The sequence below is a fragment of the Rhamphochromis sp. 'chilingali' genome (genome assembly GCF_963969265.1).
Source record: "Rhamphochromis sp. 'chilingali' genome assembly, chromosome: 3".
NCBI lineage: Eukaryota > Metazoa > Chordata > Actinopteri > Cichliformes > Cichlidae > Rhamphochromis > Rhamphochromis sp. 'chilingali'.
In genome coordinates, this window is record NC_137931.1 from 21,713,209 (window position 1) to 21,737,242 (window position 24,034).

Consider the following 24,034-nt stretch of genomic DNA (forward strand, 5'->3'; position numbering starts at 1 on the left):
TGTTTGGTGGCACTAGAGGAAAGGCATGTTTTATCATCGGCTGTGTGCATGAGTAATGATGTCTGCACACTCCTGCGTACAGGAAAAAAACAAGTGACTCACTTAAAGCAGCATTTTGGGCTCCTGTTACAGGTTTTAAAGCAGCATCTGATAGCTGTGTCAGATTACCTGTGAATAAAAAGATTAGTAAGGCACCGATAATATTTAAATAACAAAGATATTTGGTTTTGACCTTTGAAACAGTCACATGTTGTTTCTGTTTGTTTTGGTTGGGCTGAGGTAAAGCAGAGGTGAAGAGAAGTTTGTCATTCAGAAACCATAACCAGGCAAAAAAAGAAGGTGTCTTTATCTGTTGTTTACTCAGTGTTTCAAATATTATATATTATCCATTTTTATAACTTTGCACCGTGACGTTTCACAGCCACTCCTGTCTTTTATTGTCTCTAAGGGATCAGAGCTTTTTTCTCCTTCCCAGAACCCTTCACCTTAGTTCACTTTTATTTATAGCACATTGCACAAGCTTCATATTGTAAGGTACATATGAGAAAGAAACCTCAATAATCAGCAGCACCTGGTGACAGCAGGGAGTAAGAACTCCTTTTTAACAGAACAGAAGCAGTCACAGGGAGGGACGGCCATCTGAGAGATCACCAACAAAAAACAAAGCACTCAGGAGAGAGTCGGCTAGAGTTAACGACCTGCAGTAAAGGAGTGGAGGAAAATATCTCAGTGCATCATGGGAAGTCAGCCTGAGTGTAAGACAGCACAGCCAGGGGATGGTTCAAGGTCAGTAATGTTGCTGTGAATGAGTCACTGCTATAGCCAAGCCCAGAGATTCGACTTTACTGTAAGTCCTCCCTGCTGTTGCTCTGATCTCTCTCTTCTTATTGGGAAAGAGATAAGAAAGAGAAAGGCTCTGGATTAAACCTCCCCTCCAGTAAACAGAAAAAATCATCGTCTTCATCACGTTTCCGTGTCATTAAAATATATTTAAAGGGAAGAGAAGAGAATAATAATGTTCAAGTGTTATGCTTAGGAGATACAGTAATGCGCAAAATTCTTGAACCATCCCTCATTTCTTTATATGTTGCAAGGAAAATGGGAAATAAGTGCAGGATTTATTGAAATGTGCAAACATACATGTAAATACAGTATATGGGTAAAAAAAAAAAGTTTGTACAATTCTACTGAGCTTGAAAGTCAATATTTGGTATGCTGACCTTTATTTTTCAGCAAAGTCTGAGCTTCAAAGCTCTTCTTTGGATGTTTCTGCTTTTTGTTCTGTTCTCTGTCAACATGATCCCACACTGCTTCAATGATGTTGAGGTCCGGGCTCTGGGGAGGCCAATCCAAGTCTCTTGATGTGTGTGAGTAGAGGACACCTAAATGCAGACTGAAATTACTGGTAGGTCAAATGAAAAACTTTAAGCATACCTTTGATAAACAACCGAGGAAACAGTCCAAAAGAAAAACATGTATGAAAAAGTGGCAAAATCCAAGGAGTCAAGAAAAACCACAAGAGTGGGAACCAGATACAAAAATAGCTAAGAATATCATGGGGAGGAAAACCAAACGTGCTGACAAAGAATAAGTTCAAACTGAAGCTAACATGAAGTAACTATCAAAATAAAGAAATTTCCCACTCGTGGGACTAATAAAGGTATCTTATCTTATCTTATCTTATCTTACAAAGCAGGAAGTGAGAAGAGAGAGTAAAACGGGGAAATGCAGATACAAATGAACTTAATACAAAGAAAGTGACACAAGAGAATGGAAACTACATGAAAATATAATCACAACTATAAGCAGGAAGCAAAAAACAAAACAAAAACAAAAAAATAACCCCAAAACATAAAGCAAATAACAACATAAACTTGGAATCAACAGAAAATATTAAAGTCTATAATTTAAAAACACTAGGCAAATGACAAGAACTGTGACACATTGTCATGCTGGAAAATGAAGCTGTGACCAATCAGATTCTGTCCAGATGGTTTTTCATGGTGGGTCAAATTCTAATGGGACTTTTCTGAGTCATAATTCATCCGTTTTGGAAAAGATCTCCAACACCACTGACTGAAATGCAGCTCAAACCATGACAGAGCCTCCACCTTGTTTTACAGATGGCTGTAGATACTCACTGTTGTGACTCAAGACCTTTGCTGCATATTTAAACTTCTAAAAGACTCATTTAGCAAACATTTTTACTCTGAATTGTTCTCATTTAAACAGCTGAACTGAAACACTTCAGCACAAACCTTTATGAATTTCCCTGTATGTATAAATCTGCAAGTCATCCTAAATAAGACAGGACATTTCAAAAATAACAAAAAAGCCCCAACAAAGAGCTGTGAAGTGATCTGAAAGGACATAAAGACTAAAAGGACTTGACCAGTAACAGCGGCTACATCTAAACTTTTATTCTGTCAATCATTTACAGCTTCGCAATCATGACCAGAAGCTGTATCCAGGTTACCGGTGCACGATGAGGAAGTGCTGCAGGGTACCTGTGAATGAAAAAAGCCTTCCTGTTTGGCAGTTTTAGTCTGGTTTTCTTTCTCTGAAGGCGACTTGGGAGGTGTTCCACGAAAGCACCACTCAGGTACGTAACAAAACCAAGAGTTTCTCTTTAAACGCTGCAGTTTTTTAATGGATTTCAATGACCTGATGTCTTCAAAACTTGCTTTCATCACATGCTGTGTATAATAGATATGAGGAACAAGTGTCGGTAACATGAGTGAGGGTAATCTGCAGGGCTGAATGTTCATTTCATCAATACTGAGAGAAAATGGTGTGTGTTTTCTTTCTTTTCCAGCATGTAGAAAGTTCCTTTAGTTTTAGTTTAATATTACAAAAAGCGAGATACACATAATGTCTGTGGTGTTGTATTTAAAGCCTTTAAGCATTATCTAAAACTCGTTTAGTTGTTAGAGGAGAAACAGAAACACAGTTAATTCCTTTAAAAAGTGGAAGCTAAACAAAGAAATTATAGCAGTTTAGTTGGTGTCAGAAACCAGACAGAGATGACATAGGTCATTATGTACATTTAACTGTGTGTTTAGCTTCATTGTCAAATTCATTTATGGAAGTCAAACAACTCTGTGAATAATCATAAAACAGCACCTGGACACTGTAAAGCTGTTTCTCACCATGTATGCTCATAAGACTGCATATTTGCATACGTTAACAGTGGGCTTAAATGGGGCCCAGTGAAATTCAAAGGTACTTATCGGTGTCTGTAGTTTATAAATTAACTAAAGTTACCAAAAGAACAGCTATGATTTTATGTATCTACAGCAGATGGACAGTATCTGAAAGTGACGTCTTTAGAAACAGGAAACAGTCTTAGTGGATCAATGGCTGTCAAGAAGCCATTCTTAGAAAGAGAAGAGAAACAGAAAAGGCTGAGCTATGCCAAATTAAAATTACAATGGCATCTACAAAAAATGGTGGAGGCTCTTTCATGGTTTGAGCTGCATTTCAGTGGTGTTGGAGATCTTGTTCATGACGCGACAATGATCGCAAACACACTGCTAATGCAGTAAAATCATACCTGGATAGACAAAAAACAGAGTGGAGCACCATCAGTCATGGATCGGCCTCCCCAGAGTCCGGACCTCAACATTATTGAAGCAGTGTGGCATCATGTTGACAGAGAACAGAACAAAAGGCAGAAACATCCAAAGAAGAGCTTTGAATGTCCTTCAAGAAGCCTGGAGAACTATTCCTGAAGACGACTTAAAGAAATAGCAAGAAAGCTGCCTAAGAGAGACAGACTGTGCTGAAGAATAAAGGTGGTCACACCAAATAATGACTTTTAAGCTTGTTAGAATTGTACAAACTCTGTTTTTAACTTATATACTGTATTTACAAGCATTCATGGGCACGTTTCGGTAAATCTCTGTGTCCATTTCCCATTTTTCTAACAACATATGTCCAGGCAATTTAACACTTCAGGAAATCTTTCTTAAAATAAAAGTGAAGGATACAAAACTAACAGTCTAATATATTAAGAACTTTGAAGAATTTTCACAGAGATACTAACTAAAAATACCTACAGGCTACTTAAAAAGGAAGTACATATGGTATTTATAGGAAGTATGTCTGCACTGAGATGGTGAAGAGGAAGACAGTCCAATTGAAATGCTGCCCTGTAGTCTTTGTTGATGGTGCTTTGTTGCTGCTCACTAACAGCTGTGTCTGTGTTTCTTTCCTCTCAGAGGGAGCTGCAGGTGCTTGTTTAGGAGGTAACCCAGGAGACGAAGGAGGGAAAAAACTGACAACTTGTGAGACGAGAACAGAACAACAGCAAGACTGTGCTGGAGCACCGAAGAGTAAAACATGACAGAGGTGACATCGCCCACCTTCCACCTGTGTTCGGTCTCCTGTTGACACCTTCAGTAGGATCAGGAAATCCACTGCTATGACCTACCTGGCTCACACAGGCCACGCCCAGTTTGGTGCTCTCGGGCTGGCCTGTTTGGGATGGATGCTCACCGGCGTGGCTCTTGGACTGATCCAGTGGAGGGTGTGGCAGGTATCGGACAGGGCGGTGATCACCTCCGGTGTGGCATGGATCGGACTCTGGAGGGTCTGCTTCGCCAGCCACACCGTGGTGAGCGAGGGCTTCAAGGTTATGTACTGCAGGTACATCATGCTCACCGATTCCTTCACGCCACCTGAGATTGCTGCAGGTCAGGTCCTCATGCTCCTGTCTCTGCTGGTGGGGGTTTGTGGGAACGCTAGTGGTGTTTACTCCATGAGGATCGTCTACTTTGGGATAGGTAAGAACTCTACGGTCCGCCGCGGCTTCATCCTCACGGGAGTGCTGTGCCTCCTCGCTGCTGCGATATCGCTCGTGCCTCTCCTCTGGAATCTGAGCGCTGTGGTGACCAATCAGACCATCGAGTTCCCGCCCGAGTTTAAACTCCCCCCAGCACCTGAATCTCAGCACGTGGGAGGCGGCATTGGTGTCGGGATGGCAGGATCGGTCCTGATGATTGTCTCTGGGATTATTTTCTGCACATACCGATTACCAAAGAGGCCTTTGAGAGAGCAGGTGCACCAGGAAAATGACACCCGGGGGGAAGATAACCCCACATTTGAGTTTCAGGAACACTTGTGAGGAGTTTGTGTGTGATAAAATGGACAAAAAAAAAAAGGTTTTTGCACAGACTTTACACTCGTTTCTTCCTTTTAACTCCTCAAATGTTTACAGTGACTCATCTAGTTTTATAATCTCAAGGAGGATGACTCATCTGCTGACAGCAAACACCCATAACACCCTCACCTTCATATGCCTGAGAAGCAGGAAAATGAAGATAACATGTTTCTTACAAAACAGACAACTCTTTAACTTATGGTTTAAAATTGGAGCCAAAAAATCCCCCTTATAGACAAAAGCTGTTAAGCTACTTTAAAAACTGCATTGATGCGTTAATAACGCTCATCTGCTAAATAGCTGAATGTAAATGTTACACAGTGTACTGAATAAATTATTGTGTGCTGAAATTATTTTATTACACTTCCTTTTCAGATTACGTCACATTTTCAATGTTTTATTGCACCTCGACTGAAGTAAATGTGAAAGTGAGAATACTGTGACGGGGGTCTGTGTGTACAGCGATACCTTTAATCTGCAGATTTCTGAAAAAAGCTCAATAAATTAAACACAAACATGAGTCACAAGAAAGGCACTAAGTGTCCCATCTGTAAGCTGTGCTGTGGATGAATGTGGTTGTTTTGTCTCAAACGGGAAAATTCCCACCACTGCTCTTCAAAGGTCTAAAACTGTTTGCTATTTAACCCTCTTAATATTTTATTCTTGACTGTAAATACAAATGATTTTTACTGGTTTCCTTCTGCTCAGTCAGTATCTGACCTTTTCTACTTCCCTTCATGCTTTCGTCATGTAAGCTTTTGTTCCTAATTTTATTCTTAAAACAAAGAACATTGGTACAGTACATGGTAAATTACAACAATAAACAATATAAAATGTTTTTAAAAAATTGGGAAATGATAAAGTACATGATAAAATGCAATATTTTTTTTTATAAATAATAAATAAGTAAAAAACTAAAATAGAAAACTATAAAAAAAAATGAAATGCAAGAATATAAAAAAAATATGGCATACTATTTTAGATATTTTTACTAAAGATATAAAGAAAATGGCAATTATAAAAATTTAAAGCAGAAAATAAAATTTAAAAATTCCTAAAATTAAAAAGTCTAAAAACAAAATGCTAAATTACAATAAATACAAATATCATGTAAGCATGATGCAAAATGCAAACTATTTTAAAAGTGTAAATTATAAATATAAAAGAAAATTAAAAAAAAAAAAATCCAAGTTTACAAAACTCAATTATTTTAAAAAAGATATTCATACAACCAAAAATTCTAAACTAAAAACTATATCTTTTAATTATAAAATGTAAAAGTATAAAAATAAAATTCAAGCGTATAAATAAAAATATTAAATTTTAACCTCATTATTACAATGAAATATAAAATTAAGAAAAATGCAAAATGACTTATTAATTGTGGTAAGTTTTACATTTAATTTGATAGTGTAGCTGCACAAACTGATGAAAACAAATGTGTTTTCTGGACAAAAGTATTGAGATTCACCTATTTGTTATTAAGAACTGTTGCCATAAAATCAAGCACCCAGTCACACAGCCTATTTGTGACATAATGGGTTTCCTAATGGGCTCGCTCAATTTGTGTCTGGCTCTTAAAGGATGTAGTGAGTTCAGTGATCCACTGCTCAGTATGAACATCTGGAACAGGACAAATATTATACGAAAAGCATAACAGGACCACTTTAAATTATTGGACTACAACAAGTGCATAAAGCAGGCACGCACGCACGCACACACACACACAAAAACATGCAACACACCTAAGTTTTGTTTTTAAATATTTTATTCAAAAAAAGCCAAAAGCTCATCTCCAGAATTTCAAACCATCTGTATCAATGTTCCTCGAGTGGCGGACAGTCCCTTCACCTCACCGAGATCGGCGTTATGGCTCAAATAACAGCCCTGTACGTCTGGGTGGAGTTTGGGTGGAGCAGATATATCACCAATGCACAAAAAGGACAAATTTCAAACAGCCGGCCAGGTTGAGAAAATCTTATCTACCTATTTTTTTTTTTTTTTTTTTTAATGCACACACCTCTGGGAAATGACAGCCACTGATCATTACTTTATTTAACGTTGTTTTTCCTGCTATGAACTCTGAGGTGCTGCTTTAACCTGATTTAAATGTGAGCCAGAGCTCTGGGGCTGCGTTTACCTTCTGGAGGAACTTCATACAGTACACAGATTAAGAGTTTCACTCCAAAACCAGGAAAGCAAAGCTTTAAAAACACGCGCCAACACCACAGCAGAAGACCTTTCTTTGCACAAAACTGCCAGAGGACTTCAAAAATCTCTGTGACTGTCAGCGATTGAAACGTGTCTATAACAGGTTTATATTTTCATACATAATTACAGAATGAAACCCTCAAACATATTAAAATAAAGACACTGGAGATATACATGGCATATCATTCACACACACTAATACTGAATACAACATATACACGTAAAGAGCAAGTCCTTTAAAAATGGGTTCAAATCTGAAGTAGTTTCATTTCAGGTTGGTTATTATCATCTTACAATATGGTGCAGTTTAAGAAACATGGCACACGGAGGATGATCAACATAAACTCTTATGTTGTCCACTTCTTATGATGGACTGTCCACTAATCCAGCTGTTTATGAGCCCTGAATGTCACACAAAACAGGTGGAATGAAACGTCTAACCTGTTTCTTTTCTCCCCAAACATGAAAATGAAAGCTTAAAAGGAAGAGTTCATCCAGAAATCCCTGACTATCACCACGCTTACACCGGGCATCGACAGGTGAGCTCACTTTTAATCTCAGCTACAATCGAAAAGGACAAATATTTAATGGCTCTACCGCAGCTCAAGCAAGCTGACGAAAAGATGGCTGTCCCAGCCTCATTAATTTGTATGTACTGGACATAAAATATAAATCATTTTAATACAAGGGGTGCTACGAAAGTATAGCGCCACAAATGGGAGGTCTGTACAGCTGTCAAATTAATCCAGAATTATGGCTTCTAATAAACATGACGACCAGGATCAAAAGAATGTAAAAGAAATTCTTTTTAAGCAACCACCTGTTTCTCCAAAATAGGGTTTTTGTGGGTTTCTCAGGTGCTTCACACGTACAGAATCATCCAACAGATGCTGAACATCATGTCTGTTTTCCATACAGTGAAAGATCCCCAAAACATGTGGCCTGCTTCATAAGCCTCATAATTTCCCTTTAAAGGTGGTTAAGTGAAATTATTGTGTTTAAAATTACCCACAAGCTCCCTCAGAATGTAAAGAAACAAGTCCTACGTGTTGTGTTTATGAGATGTCAACTCAGGCTGAACTAGGGCTGAGCTGTACTTTGACGTTATACCAGTTTCTACCACAATATGGGTGCAGTGAGTCAGTGTGGCCTTTGTTTAGTCAGACAAATTATTAAGAAAACATTTTTCTTAACAGAGAAAGCCCCTGAGGAAATGGTGATAGGACTAAAAAGAAATAAAACGCTGCCCCTGCTGATGAAAACCAAATTCTGCATTTTTTGAATTTGACTGTTTTAACAAAAAAATAGATACCGGTAAGATTTGTCTTAAAAGTTAAACAAATAGATGAGATACTGTATTAAATGATCATGATTATAGTTCAATCATAACTTGAGCTGTTGTGAGTGACAGCAACCAGATGTGGGTCGCATGTTAATGCCAGGTGTAAATACAGCATATCTGTTTCAGCTTCCTAACCAAACTGAGGATATGGTACTCCACCCCATCGACCAAATACGGCCACTTCTGGCTCAAAAAGAAAAACATAACAGCAGATGAAATGTTGAAACTCCAAAAAACAGGTGATCCCATGGTGGCTACAACCCTAATATTTAGTTTCCTTTCCAATATAACCCAAATAAACTGCTTGTGTATGTACTGTGTAGTGTACAAATATAAAATATATAGGCAAATTTTTTACTCCAAAGATCCATGTTTACAGGGTTATAGAAGGCAAATAGCAGAAGACCTCAAATTGGGCATTTTTAGCACGATCAGAAACAAACCGACCTGCTAAACTTGACAGCTTGCTCCAACCTTTTATTGTCAGGAGGAGTTATATTTAATCTATCTTGGTAAAGAGGTGGGGCACATTCAAAAGAAGAAGATCAACTCAAACTTTCAAACTATCAAATCCCATACAGTCATCGGCCCAGAACAAAAAACAGCGGGTACTGAAAATAGAGATTAACAAGGAAACCTGAAACTCGAGGGTTGAACTGAAACAGAGCAAACCTTTTTATTCTGGGTGAACTAATCCTTTTACTGCAGCTGCTTATTATAGGATCATTTATTTCTTCTGAAATAACTACATGGATGATTAAAAACAGGCAGGAAAAAGAACGTTTTTCTTGGTAAATGTGGGCTGAATTCATCCCTGCACTTCAGAGAACCGGTGGTCCATGTCCTCGGCCTGTTCGCCTGCCTGCCCACACACACATGGAAGCCCTAATTGAGTCCGTTTTGATCCAGATGGTTTGAAACTGAACAAAAATACGTACATACATACAAAATAAAATACAAAATAAGTAAAAGAGGAGGAAGAAATAAAAGGCTTTAGAAATGTGGGAGGTTTAATTGTTCCAAAGTCCGCCAGTCTGTTCTTGATACACCTCGATGACGTCCTCGTCCTCCATTCCCAGCTGGCATTAACACACAGCACAGAGACACGTTTTAGTACAACAGTAATTCACTTCCTGTTATTTGCAGCTCACCAAATCCTGCCTCACATCCAACCCCAACCCCTTCGTCACTACGTCCATGAACCCTCTCCCTGAGACTCGCCCCACCCACTCCTTTGATTTAGATGATAGACCCCAGGTATTTAAACTCATCTACCTTCACTTTTCCACTTGGCCCTTTCTCTAATTCACACACACATATTCTATCTTGCTTGTACTGATTTTAATCCCTCATCTTTCCAGAGCACACCTCCACCTGTCTGGGCTCTCTTCCACCTGCTCCCTACTCTCACTACAGGTCACAGTGTCATTTGCAAACAAACTGACCTCATCTGTCAACACGTCCATCAACCCTACAAACATGGTTATCAGAGCTAATGCCTGATGTTATTCTACTTGATGTAATCTGTTAGTGCAGTGGATAAATGCATAGCTGCATTAATACATCAGAATGTTTGACTAACATAAAAAAAAAAAATCATTCATACAGGTGCTTAAAGTATTCATAATAAAGTTTAAGGGCCATGCAAACAAGTTTTATACAAGTTTCCAAGGGAAAAAACAAATAAAAACAAAAATAGGAAATAATGAGATGGATTTAAGATATGAGAGGAACCTGGAAAAAACTGGAGCGTTCACAGGGTTGCAAATTTAAACACTTTCCACAGTGTAACACAAAGTCAGTTAAACTTCAGGGATATCAGTGTGTCCAGTTAGGAAGCAGAAACCACCCAGAATCCATTTCAGCCGCTTTAATTTAATTGAACTGTTTAGCAGACTGATTTCTCTCTAGTTTAGCTTTGTGTTAGTGTCCTTGTCACTGCTGCAGTGCTGGAGCCCTGCAGACCATTCAGAATGATCAGGTAATCCAGCTCTTCCAGGACAAGACAAAACAGCTTGTTATGCCTTACAGCACATTTTCAAGAGTGGAGGAGATAATCAGGGGATGGGCTGTCACACAAGCAAAGGTCCAGCAGCAAGACAACCTCCAGCGAGCTGTTAGTGAGCATGTTTCTGACCATAGCTGGACTGGCCATCGGGCCTCCCCCTTGTTTAGCAATCACGTGATTTTTGCGCATTGCATGCCGGGAACTCGTGGCAAAACAATCCAAGTACCGCATCAAATGCAAGCATTTGCAGCAACGCAAAACGTTCATTCTCCGGTTCCAATACCTTCTTGTTTTTTCTTTGCCGCACAAAAAAGGAATGTACAAAACAAAAGGAGAACAATGCCGGTCCGTACAAAGACAGACTCGACGAAAAGACAAAGAAAAGATACGAGGAAAAAAACTCAAAGGTGTGAAAGGGTCAGACCCTTACGAGCACACAGAGTGGACAAAAGACGTTAGTGTGCTGCCCAACTTTCACCACGCTCAGATTTATAATTATACGGTTCTTGGAGTGAGTGCATACACTCATGAAGTTCAGTAACTTCAGGTCACTGCAACAAGCCCAGGTACAGTTTACCGACGGATGGGTACAGGACCTTGAAATGCACCGAGTAGAACAAAAGACCATCGTACGAACAAAGGTAAGTTTACCAGTCTCACAAATCGTTGTCATAAATACACATTCGTTAACCGTTTATTAATATAACCTTTGAGCTCAACGGTAATTAATTAGTGGAAATAATTTCTGGTAGCATTACAGAAATGTAGCAGTGACAATAATATTGTATGCTGTAATCGTACTGGGCAATTAGTGATACAAAAAACCTGTTTTATCCTGTGAATAAAAGTATATGTTTTTGTCAATGTACCATAATAACAGAAGCGAAACACAATATTGTGTCAGGACAATTCACTATTTATGCACAATAAATAAAGGAGCATAGCGACAATTTCTGTTCAGCGCCAGACTTGCTTGTAACCTATATCACCAATTATGTTAAGAAAAATGACGCATTAACTACTACAAAACTCTGACCTTTGTGGAAATGCTTGGAGCAGACTAACCTGTGAGCTGGAGTGTTCTGAGACGTTATATTTGGTATATCCAGACCATCCGTCGGCTCTTACTTCGGAAACATGGCTTAAAAAAAAAAATTTCTCTTCAACGACGTAATCCGATAAAAAAACAAACAAAAAAAACAAAACAAAAAAAAACGATCTCTTTACCCATTGGCTTCCCGTGGCTGTCATGCGACCGGCTATTGCAGTTAATAATACAACAGCTTCTTGCCATTTTTTGTGTTTCTTTTTATCGCTGTGTAACTGAGTTCAATTGAAAGCCTGCGTGCGCTAGTACCTCTTGCCACAAGTTCCCAGAATCCTTTGCGGTTTTACCCCTGAATGACGTCACATTTTCAATCTTTATCCTGGTGGGCCGGTCTCTAGTCAAAATGCCCGGGCCGATTTTTTGACCCAGTCCAGCCTTGTTTCTGACCAACAATCAGAAACAGACTTCATGAGGATGATATGAGGGCCATGCACTCACAGCGACAAACTGTATTTTATTTGCTGAAATATCTTGGTCGTTTGAGATTAACAGCACTTTATAAATAGTTACTACTCCCTTTCCAGAAGGTGTCATCACACTGGGTACCCCCGCTTGTTTGATTTGGCAGAACGTTATGTTGGATGCCCTTCTTGACCCAATACAAAACAAAAGCACGAAATAACAAAAAGGAAATAAGGACGAGATAATCAGTGCAACACATATTGATAAAAACTGCAGTTTCTCTTATGGCCACTCAAGACTGACTAGTAAAAAAAAGAAAGAAAGAAAAAGAAAGGAGGGACTCTGGATAAATGTGGGGAAGAGCTTAAGAGGACAGTAAAGCCTGAAGATGAAAGGTTACCTCTTTGGGAGTCTGGTTGTCTGCGATTCTCTGTCCTTCAAACAGAAACCTTAGCGTGCTCGCTGGGACGCCCTGGAGGGAAAACACAAACATACAGAGGTTGGTTTTTATGTTTGTTTCTTTTTTTAAAGTGACTTACTCCTGAGCTCTCAGCCCTCTCTGTGTGTGGCCTGCAGTCAAACTTGTGTCACTGAGTAACTGGGAGTGACTGATTTACCTGTCTCTGGCTGTATGACTCCTTCAGCTTCTTTAGATGTGTTGTCATTTTCACCTTAAAGTGGATTTCACTGCTGTCCTGTGGAGGCAAGCAAGGCAGTGATAAGAAACACAATCCCAGGAACTTTATTGTGTTTATGAACCGCCGCTTGCCTGACAATAACCTTCACTTTATATTGTGTCAAGTCAGATTCCACAGCGCAGGCGGACTGTAACACTTAATAACTTGACTCCGTGTCATACACTTCTTTGTGTTGTTCATTGTAAAAGCGTTTCCTAGCATGAATTCTGCTACAATGTCTCAAAGGTTTTAGAGGACTTGGTTCACTGGTGTGTCAAAGATAAGAGACTTTATTAATATTTCCCACTTCTAATTAATACGGGGTTAAATTTTTCATCTCTTTTTTCAGTTATTTCAGAAATCAAAATGTTTTGAGAGTCTGAAACAGTTTAAAATATTCCACAGCCGTCCCTCTCCCCAGCCACCTTCTCCAGTTTATCAGAGGGAACACCGAGGTGTTACCAGGTCAGTCGAGAGATAGAATCGTTTCAGCGACTCCTGGGTTTGGGCCTCCTCCTGGTAGGACATGACTGGAACATCTCCCCGGGCTCCTTTGGGCCAGGCACACACCTCTTGATGTTGTGCTGTTTCCACCACAGCCGGGTTGAAGCCACAATTGTGCAGTCGTGTTAGTTTTTACCACTGATAACCTCATTATATCAGTACAGAAGCTCAGAGAGTCACGTTGCAACAGTTTGGAAAGATGTCGTGTCTTTTATCTAAGACAGATATTCCAAAATTACCCAAATAATCCTAAAAGCAGATGTTTCTGTTACAATTCATATTTATGTAGCACCAAATCACAACAACAGTCGTCTCAAGGCATTTTATATTGTAAGGTAAACACCCTACAATAATACAGAGAAAAACCTCAACAATCACTTGGCGACAGTGGGAAGGAAAAACTCCCTTTTAACAGGAAGGAACAAATTCAATCTGAAGAAAAATCTGGTTCGTAACATATTTGACTTATTTTAATTTTGTGCAAAGACACCCAACCTATTTAGAATACTGAAACATCAGAAATCACAAGTCAACGCCTCAAGTCAAAGTTTAAAAACACAGACTTACATACATTTTTCCATCCATTGGGCAGCAGTAGGGGAGGCATATTTGAACTATTTGTGGCAGGAAACATTTTTATGACTAAAAATATCACAACATCACATAGAAATGTACAGCACTCGCTCACTTGAAAGGTGATGTGCCAACGCTGCCAAACAGAGTCTGTGGAGAGATAGGAATAAAAACTATCCGAGTTTCCCTGAACCACTCGTGTAGTTAGCTTCTAGCTTCTAAGCCCCTTGCAGTCATACTATTCTTACAAGCATCAGCTTGTATTCGTTTGTCTGGAAACTGGTTTAATTAAACACGCATATTAATCACCCGCTATTGTCCTTTCCGTTTTTGGTGTGGCGTAGGACCTGGGTCATGACAGTGACAGTAATATTTATCTTTAACTTTGTCTATTGTGTCCTTTGATGAAATTGTTGCCGAGCATGACTTAGCCCACAGCCAGTTCTTTAGATATTCACAACTGATTTTATTAGAACACAGCAAACCAGTCCTTGTCCATTCCAGGCGTATCAACACTCGAAGAAATGATGGTGAAGGGGCTTGACTTCTAAAGTGTATAATGAACTCGCCAGAAACGTCAGTAAAGAAGCTTGAGTCCTGGAGAGAGGACCTACAGGAGAACATCTCTATTGAAGAGTGTGAGAGGACTTGTGCCAAGGCACAATCACAAACAGTGAACACTCATTTAAATTTCTTGCAGTACAACTGGTTAAAGCATACTTTACGCTTTCTACAGTACCATCCCAGATGTTTGCATAAAATGTGACAAGGAAAAGTGAACGATTTTCCCATGTTTGTGGCAGTGTCCTGAAATTTGAAAAATTCTGTGAAGAAGTAAAACAATGCACTGAAGAAATATTAGAAATAAAAATACATTTAGAACCAAAACTTTTTCTGCTGGGTATTTACCCAGCTAATTGTAACATAACAAGGAAGCATCAGCTATTTTTAGACATAAGGCTGCTGATGGCCAAGAGAATGCCTGCAATTGCTTGGAAAGAGGTGGATAGACCAAGGATGGGTAAATGGATTTCAGAATTAACATCAACTCTGCCCTTAGAAAAGATCACCTACGCAATCAGGGGTAAACAACGAAGCTTTGACAGCATCTTCAAAAAAAACTTTCTTGCAAATAAAGACTTTCCCGTTTGGTGGGAGCCTTTGGGGATGACTCATAAGTGGCCCTCTGCAGTCCATTTGGGATTATGTTTACTGCTTGGCATTGAACGACTACTTTGTAATTTACGTGTAACGTATACCTGCGAGTGTGAGTAATGTATGGTGGGAGTCCCACACAGTTATCCCCCCCACCTTTTTTTTCCCTTTCATGGTGTTATATGTACCATTGCAGTATATGTAAGTTGTGTATGTAAGTTTACAAGGCTCGCAAAATTTCAAAATCTCTGGTAGCCCTTCGGGCAGGCATTCTTCAGTTTTTGGTAGCCCAAAATAAATTTAAGTAGCTCGAAAAAAAAAAGACAGCAATTTTTTTATGTTTTGTTTCCGTTACAATATTATACTTTAATGTATAATATTGAAACGGAAACAAAAATTAATCAAAAAAATTGTTAAAATACAAATCACAACAACTGTATAAAAATTACAATCATCAACTCAAATACTTGGTTCTCATTGAACAGAAATTTCTATGAACTTGTAAGAACTGTGTAGAACATGAATCAGTCTGTGTCAGATCCTGAATTTGAAATTTCCACTGAAGTCACGGGTAAGAGACAAGTGGAACCAAGATCTAGGCCATTTGCTTTTTGAAGTTTGCAAAGACTGCTAAATTTTGCCAGTGGTAGTTCACTCTTTGCAACATAGCACGCTGTTCTAAACAGCTTTTTCAGGAGTTCTTGTTGTGCTTGGTTTATTTTTAGTATGTTTTTTTACAATTGCTGTTTGTTCTGGGAAAGATACTGCAGACTGGGAAATAATGCATTTCTTGCATTTCTCATGGGTTCTGATGAGGTCTTTCTTAAAATTACTGGTCCCAGTAACAAAGGCGCTTGTCGACTCAGAAATCAAATGAAACTCACAACACACCTGGCAGAACATCATGTTATTTAGCTTGTCATATTCCAGCCACAGAAATTCTTTTGTCCATGAAACCAAAAAAGCTGCGCTTTCTTTTTGCCTCAGTCTGATTTGTCATAACTTTTCCGTTTTGCGGTAGGCTTTTCTTTGGCTGCCCCTTCTTCACCCTGACCTGTCTTATTTGGCTGAGCAGAACTAAAATAAAAGCGTAAATCCTGCTGCTTTTACACACGTACTTACATAACGATCAGCGATTCTTTGTGCACTCAACCTCTCACATGTTTAAGCTTGCTGCGGGAGATTTCACTTGTCATGTTTGAATAGTAAGCTAATGAGTGATAAGACGATGTCAGAGGAATTGGTGCACAATTAATCGCCACTCACCAATCAGTGCTGCTGCTCTCTACACACCGTTCGCGCGATTGCAAAATGAAATTGAAAGCAAAAAACAAGCGCAAATTCAGACGCAATTTCAATATGTCACATATTGACAGTGGCTCATCGATGCCAATGACATAATTACTCAGCTACATTGGCGAAAGAATGCAAAAGCATAGACATTTATTTTCCTTCCTATGATAGCCCAACGAGCAGGGCTGAGTTAGATTTTGGTAGCCCGACTGGAAAAATCGCTAGCCCCGGGACGTCGGGCTAGCGATTTTGCGAGCCCTGGTTTAGCTACTTGTTTTGTTATGTTTTAGTGGTTGTGTACAGGTGTTATGTTCGAAAATAAATAAAGACACTGTTGGGAAAAAAACCCCACTTTGTCTTATTGTGCATTTTGTCTCATTTTGGCAAATACATTATACTCATAATACATTAAAGGCAAGGTGGAGGAAGTTTAAAACTATAGAAAAAGAATAATTCCATCATTATTTAAGATGTTCGATTTCACAGTTACTGTCATTATGGTGTACAGCATCAAGCCTAGCCCTTAAATAGACTGATCAGATCTCAGCAGCCTGAACACAAAGTTTTCAATATGCTGAAAGCTAAAAAAAAAACCACACTTTTACAAACAGAGACAGAGTGTAAAAATATAGAGGAAATGTCTTTAGCCATTAGGGTCAAAGGACTGAGAAGGAAAGATGACTCACTGTGGTTGTTTATGTTGTAATCCATTAAGTGCCAATCATTCCTACTTTATAGTTGTTAGAGCTAGTAGTGAAACTTAAAAAAATAACTAAAATAACTGAACATTGTCAGACAAAACTAAGCAGCAAAAAATAAAACACACTATGGAAACCAATTGAAACTAATTTCAAAGCAAAAAATACAAATGTGGAAAATGATGTGCTCACTGAGTGGCTAAACATTTTTGTGAGGAGGATTCATGGGATTTATCAAGCCTGGAAAAAATCTGAGCTAAAACAAACAGATGATTAGCTGCTGTAGGAAACTGTGTGGTTATTAAAATCCACTGTGAAAGAGAAGAGGATGACCTTCCTCAGGGTGAGTTAAACGCACCTATACGTGCGGCTCTTTCCACCCAGAAAACATCACGGTTGACAGCAGAGATGCGAATCCAATGAAGTGAAATTACGAGGATACATATCCAAGCTTTCTTTGTGTTAGCCGGCTTGACAAAGCCTAAAAGCTCTTCCAGAGATAATGGGTGTCAAGGCACTTATCATCTTTCTCCATTAACTCAGGCTTTCTGCTTCACCCTCCTCGCATGTTAACATGAAAGGGACTGTTCATTGTGTCATTTCACGCTTCCTCCTCACAAAATGGATCAACTGAGCACCGTCCACTCCAATCAGAGACTTTATCACTGAGATCTTTTCTTTAATTAGTGAGTTCATGAGTTACTTTATGAATAAATATATCCATTTTCCCACCCAGTGTGCTTTAAGTCAGCTTATTAGCTACACATTAGAGCTCTGATACTCAAGACTACTGAGTATGTTCACATCTGACTGTCTCCAGTAACATAATAAAGGAGGAAATCTCTGCTTTGTTGCCAGGCCAAAGTTAAATTATCTGTACTGATTGAACAGAACTTGGTGAGCAGCAACCTCCCAATATAACCGCTCAGTTTTCTAATCCATGCCATTAACTGCAAATCCACCAGTGTAGAGCAGATTTAGCAGCATTACGACCTAACAAAGACATCTACAGATTCTCTGCGTCTCCGACTGAATTCCTTTAAATTTCAGAATTAAAGCGACGCACAGTTTGCACGGCTGTAACCTTTTATGAAGGCTTCACAGAACAGAATAGCTACTTTCTTGTCATTCAGAACATAGACCAGTTTGCACACATCAGAATGAAATTTAGGGGCATTTACTCACCATGAGACTGTAAGGTATAAAGCATTTAAAAAAGAAGGATATTTACATGTAAGAATAGAGGAAAAATCTGTCTATATAAACATTCACAGTAAAAAAAAAAAACCCAAACTGAATAGGATCTTAAAAATATACTGCACAGCAATACAGCAGCCAAACAAAGCAGCGCACACTCACCATTCCAGACATACTGGACTGTCCTACATATATGGTCAATTTCAGAAGTTTGCCTCATGCATATATGGAGCAGGGGAGGGGTTACTGTGAGGGGTCATATCTGAAGGTGCATGGCAGACCGTCTTTGGTGGCTTTGTGGCCAGCATCTGTGACATTCAGTGGTCTTTTTTGTTTTGTTAATGCCACACAAAGCAAAACAAACAAAAACGACGACACTACACACTAACGGTTCACTACACACACGCTAAATGTCTCAAATCTCTCAACTTGCCGTTTTCTTTTTCAGCACCATCACTCCCACAACTTCCTCAGCAACCAAATGCCATGTGTTACCATATAACTTTTTCAGGAAAGTCACGTTTTGTTTTGTTCTCATCTCAAGCACTTTCTGTGTGCAAGCGCTGACTATCTAAGAAAAAGCATAGCTTCAATTATTTATCACAGCTCTGGTTTTATCAACTCAAAGTCTGTTTTCCCCTTCAGAAACACAACACATAAACAGATTTCCCTGACGTTTGTGACATACAATTGTATATCGTAGGGCTGCAACTAAAGGACTATTTTGGTAGATGACTAATCTACAAATTTTTCTTTGATTAGTTAGTTGGTCAACGGCTATTTTAATAACTTGGGCAAACCTCCTGTTCTAGGCTCCAGTACTTCACCTGCTCAAGCCTGCCCACCTGTGAATATCACCCTGCTGTCTTGTCCCACAGCAAATTAAAATAATGACCCAGGAAATATTTGTTCATATTAGGGCTGCCACAAAAGATTATTTTGATAGTTGACTAGTCACCGATTATTTTTGCGATTAGTCGACTACTCAGATTCTGCATCCACTGGACGTAAAACATACAGCTTATTGCACCAGCAGCATCTGCTCTTATATAACTATCATTAGCTTACAGCTTTAAGTGTTTAAGGTATGTGCTAACTAAAAATAAAGACAAGATGATAGTTTATTACATTTTAATGAAATTTGCAGATTGTTTAGGTGAAGTTTAATAAACTCAGCCGTCTGCTCCTTGCTATCTAAAATATAACAGGACACCGGAGTAAATTCTCAAGCATCTCACACTTCCGATAATCAGTTTTCTGCTTGACGCTTATTCAGCTGTGTGAAAACAATAACTTTAATCTGAGCCAAACCGATTCACTCAGGAACAAATAAAATACTAAAAAAGCCAAACAATAACATTTTTAAGTTATCTAAGTCACTTATATATGTTTAACCGGAGTAGCGAAAGACGGCGGTGGGTTTGAAAACGATTTGCCGAGAGTCCGGTGTTCTCACGGCTCTAGTGAGCCTTGAACCCCAGCTAGCTATCGAGCTAGTGGGTAACAGACGTCTCCGAAAACGTTGGAGTGCTTTTAAAAATATGTGGTGTCTTGATAAACTGAGCAGATATTTGAAGTTTACACAGCTACATTCTCGCCTGAAAATATGTTAAACGTTTATTTTGTGACCCAGAAAGAATAATAAGAGTAAGATTAAAACTAACTAGCCATTTTTGGAAACTGAGCAGGGCCGCGCTATGAATTCTGGGATAGGCTGGGCCACGAAGCGACCCATCCTTCAAATCTGAGGAAAAGCAGGGCGCATTTATCGGCCGCATATGTCGGAGTCTTCGAATTTGTGTCGCTGTAACGTAATCGGCCTAGAAATGCAGCCTCAGGAGGATGCGGTTCCTGAATTTGGACACAGCTACGATACCGGACACTGCTTCTTCTTCTTCGGGGTTTAACGGCAGCTGGCATCCTTGTGCATGCAGTGCTGTCATCTTCTGTTTCAGTCCCTTATTACACTTTTAAATTCTACTACTTATTCTTGCGTCTTTCGGGATTAGGGCTGCCACAAACGATTATTTTGATAGTCGACTAGTCACCGATTATTTATGCGATTAGTCGACTAATCAGATCATCATCCACTGGACGTAAAACTACAGCTTATTGCACCAGCAGCATCTGCTCTTATATAACTATCATTAGCTTACAGCTTTAAGCTTTTAAGGTGCTAACTAAAAATAAAGACAAGATGATAGTTTATTCAATTTTAATGAAATTTGCAGATTGTTTCGGTAAAGTTTAATAAACTCCTTGCTATCTAAAATATAACAGGACACCGGAGTATATTCTCCAGCATCTCACACTTCTGATAATCAGCTGTCTGCTTGACGTTTATTCAGCTGTGTAAAAACTATAACTTTAATCTCAGCCAAACCGATTTACTCAGGAACAAATAAAATACTAAAAAAAAGCCAAACAATAACATTTTTAATTTATCTAAGTGACTCATATATATTTAACCTGAGTCGCGAAAGACGGCGGTGGGTTTGAAAACAATTTGCCGGGAGTCCGGTGTTCTCACGGCGCTAGTGACCTAGCCCCCGGCTAGCTATCGCGCTAGTGGGTAACAGACGTCTCCGAAAACGTCGGAGCGCTTTTGAAAATATGTGGTGTCCTGATAAACTGAGCAGATATTTGAGGTTTACACAGCTATATTCTCGCCTGAAAATATGTTAAACGTTTATTTTGTGACCCAGAAAGAATAATAAGAGTAATATTAAAACTAACTAGCTACCGCCATTGTTGGAAACTAAGCTGGGCCGCGCTATGAATTCTGGGACACAGCTGCTTCTTCTTCTTCGGGGTTTAACGGCAGCTGGCATCCTTGTACATGCTGTGCTGCCATCTTCTGTTTCAGTCCGTTATTACACTCTTAAATCCTGCTATTATTCCTGCGTCTTTTGCGATCTTACAAAGCTTCAAACGACACGTCGACTATTAAATCAGTCGTCGACGATTTTGATAGTCGACGTAATCGTGACTAGTCGACAAATCGTGGCAGCCCTATTCGGGATCTTACAAAGCTTCAAACGACGCGTCGACTATTAAATTAGTCGTCAACGATTTTGATAGTCGACGTAATCGTGACTAGTCGACTAATCGTGGCAGCCCTAGTTCATATAAAAAAAGCTCTTCTATACGTGCTCAATGTTAAACTGTTTGACTATATACATAATTAATTACTGATATGGTCAAAACCACAGATTAACTACCTAACGTTAGGTGGAAGCGGTTTACTATTCAGAATAAACACTAATATTAATGTGAGTCACTCGTTAAACACGCCAATGCCAAAAGATAATAAATAGCCAATAATAGCCGATAACCTCAATTTGCTGATAAATCAGTCAGGCTCTAAGTGTAAGTGAATAAAACAGAAAGTCATGCGTGTCAAACTTGCTTCGTAGTAAAGGAACCAACTTAAAGGACCACCACCTTTGAGATATTGCAGCATCAATCAAGATAAAGCCAAATATTATATTTTTGTTAAAAGAGCCACTGAGTAGATTTATGGTTGTGGATCTGTAGTTTCAGTTTATGTACACTTTATTTACTATTAAAGTATAAATATACACCCCAAGAATCCTACAAATGCAAATATGCAAATGTTTGGTCAATGTTTTTCATAACAAAACAAACTGGTTATGTCTGATAAGACAGTGTAAAGTGACAGCCTTTACTCTAACAGTCTCTAACTCTTCCCTGGAGCTAACTCTACAATGACACTGGTACAAAAATAAAATGTAACAAAATAACGCTAAAAATATGTAAGAAAGCATCATTAATATCATCTAACATATACACACCTGACCAATCACTTTTAATTTGATGTACTCTCCGTCTTTTTTATCCCCTCCGTCTTGGCTGGATGGTTTTGTCTCCTAAAAATAAACAAACAAACCGTAAATAAACAAAACACCTCCAAGCACGACACACACACACTCATATATATAAATATTTATTTAATTCCAGCGCGACTCGACACCCGAGTGTCACTGCTTTGGAAAACCATGTCACTCTGTTTTGTAACAGTTTCTGTTTCGTATTACTGCCAACAACCGTTGCTCCACAGCAGAACTTTAAATAAGAAACCAGAGCTAGCCGCTAGCCGCTAGCTGCTAAAAAAGCTGTGAATTCAGGCCCGAAGCTACACGAGCTAAGAGCTAGCATATTAGATAAATCGATACGAGCCAGCGGGCATAAATAAAGACCAAGCAGCCTTTCCCCGTTTTCTGCTGGTGACAAAACAACACAGAGCCTTAGGAGCGCATTTCTTACCGTATCTGACATGCTTTTTCTCTGTGTGTGCCCAGGAAAATACACTGACAATAGATGAAGCGTTAGCTCACAGGCGCAGCTCCTGGTTGATGTTATTCGACAGCCGGAATTGACGCATGGGGTTGCTTCTTTCAAAAATAAGAGTCTCTCCAAAGTGAAGCACAGACATGATCGTTTAATTTTGAAAAATATAGTTGGGGTCGATAAGCTTTACTCTCAAAAGAGCAAATTTTACCCTATTTTGTTTGTAAAAAACAAACAAACCCAAAAACAAAACAACAACAAAAACACACTTGAGCCCTATAATAAAGCCTATTACATATAAATTACCCTGTATCCATGTTACTAATAGGTGTAAATGATTAAAATGTATTCCTATCTTCTTTATTACCAAATAAACTGAATAATTTTGGTACAAAATAACCAGTAATATGCTCTGCCGACCGCTTTGAGCCCTACTTGTGATTTTACAAATACAGAAATTTTTGACATAAGCTACTTTTACAACAGAATTTTTTTTTTTTTTTAATTGCCAGTTTTGATGTAATTTTGACTAAAGTACAGATGTAGATTAACCTTGTTGGAAGTGAAAGAAACCAAATTTGTCCACATACTTAGTTAGAATTGTTAGCTGAGAAGACCCAAGGCTTGAGAATTCAGCAAACAGGCTGCACATTTTTACAGTCATAGAATATGAAGGGTTCCTTACACTAGTGCTGAATAAAGTTCCAAAAATAAATATCCACTGATCACATTTATATAGTGTTTTTAAAGGAAGAGGAAGCCATTGGAGATGGGTAAAAAAAAAAAAAAAAAGCCACATGTAGCGCAGATTTGTGACCCTGAAACTGTGGCCTGTTGTTATGAGGCCAGGCTACGGTTTGTCTGTCCAAGAAGGCTGACCAAGATAAAAACAGCAAAGGTCCACATATTGGACAGCTGTATTATAACATATCACACGAAGAACTATATAAATGTATGTAACTTCATAAATGTGAATTTCCCCATAACAGGTTATTTTTACAACAAGTGGCTCCGTGGTGTAGTGGTTAAAAAATTTGAGAGGGTGGAAACACAAACTCAGTCTCCAGTCAGTGTACTCAGGATATGTGCTGGTCCCAAGCCTGGAAAAATGGGAGGGTTGTGTCAGTAAAGACATCTGGTGTGAACTCTGTGCCATGGCAACAACTTTTGCACATCTATCGGCTGTGGCACACGCTTGGGCACAGCCAAAAGTGTTGTTTCAAAAATCTTTTGATTATTCTAAATCTACAAATTGTTACAACACTGAGTGAAACCCCCAATATCAGACAGCCCCCTATGAGCAAGCACTCGGTGACAGTGAGGAAGAAGAACTCCCTTTTAATAGGAAATGAACTTCCAACACACGCAGAATGAGGGAGGGTCGGCCATCTGCC

The 24,034-nt window shown here is 39.0% G+C and overlaps 2 protein-coding genes across 2 annotated transcripts; one reads left to right on the plus strand and one right to left on the minus strand.

Moving 5' to 3' along the window:
- The first annotated feature begins 2,549 nt into the window (after positions 1-2,549).
- On the plus strand, positions 2,550-5,670 carry LOC308394271 (claudin-34-like). The gene is made up of 2 exons (XM_080878524.1): positions 2,550-2,602; positions 4,221-5,670. The coding sequence occupies exon 2, from the start codon at positions 4,424-4,426 to the stop codon at positions 5,123-5,125; it is 702 nt and encodes a 233-aa protein (XP_080734650.1). The 5' UTR covers positions 2,550-2,602; positions 4,221-4,423; the 3' UTR covers positions 5,126-5,670.
- A 1,241-nt stretch (positions 5,671-6,911) lies between these two features.
- On the minus strand, positions 6,912-22,724 carry sumo1 (small ubiquitin like modifier 1). Its single transcript, XM_080878666.1, has 5 exons — positions 22,617-22,724; positions 22,145-22,219; positions 12,850-12,927; positions 12,633-12,704; positions 6,912-9,793 (listed from the first exon to the last, which is right to left on the minus strand). The coding sequence occupies exons 1-5, from the start codon at positions 22,626-22,628 to the stop codon at positions 9,725-9,727; spliced, it is 306 nt and encodes a 101-aa protein (XP_080734792.1). The 5' UTR covers positions 22,629-22,724; the 3' UTR covers positions 6,912-9,724.
- Positions 22,725-24,034: the final 1,310 nt, after the last annotated feature.

Bases quoted from the DNA above. Each gene is read 5' to 3' on its own strand.
- sumo1 (XM_080878666.1), bottom strand. The intron at 12,705-12,849 runs GTAAATCAGTCA...TTTTCCCTCCAG, and splicing joins AGTCATACAGCCAGAGACAG to GGCGTCCCAGCGAGCACGCT. The intron at 9,794-12,632 runs GTAACCTTTCAT...TGTTAATGCCAG, and splicing joins ACAACCAGACTCCCAAAGAG to CTGGGAATGGAGGACGAGGA.
- LOC308394271 (XM_080878524.1), top strand. From the start codon at position 4,424: ATGACCTACCTGGCTCACACAGGCCACGCCCAGTTTGGTGCTCTCGGG.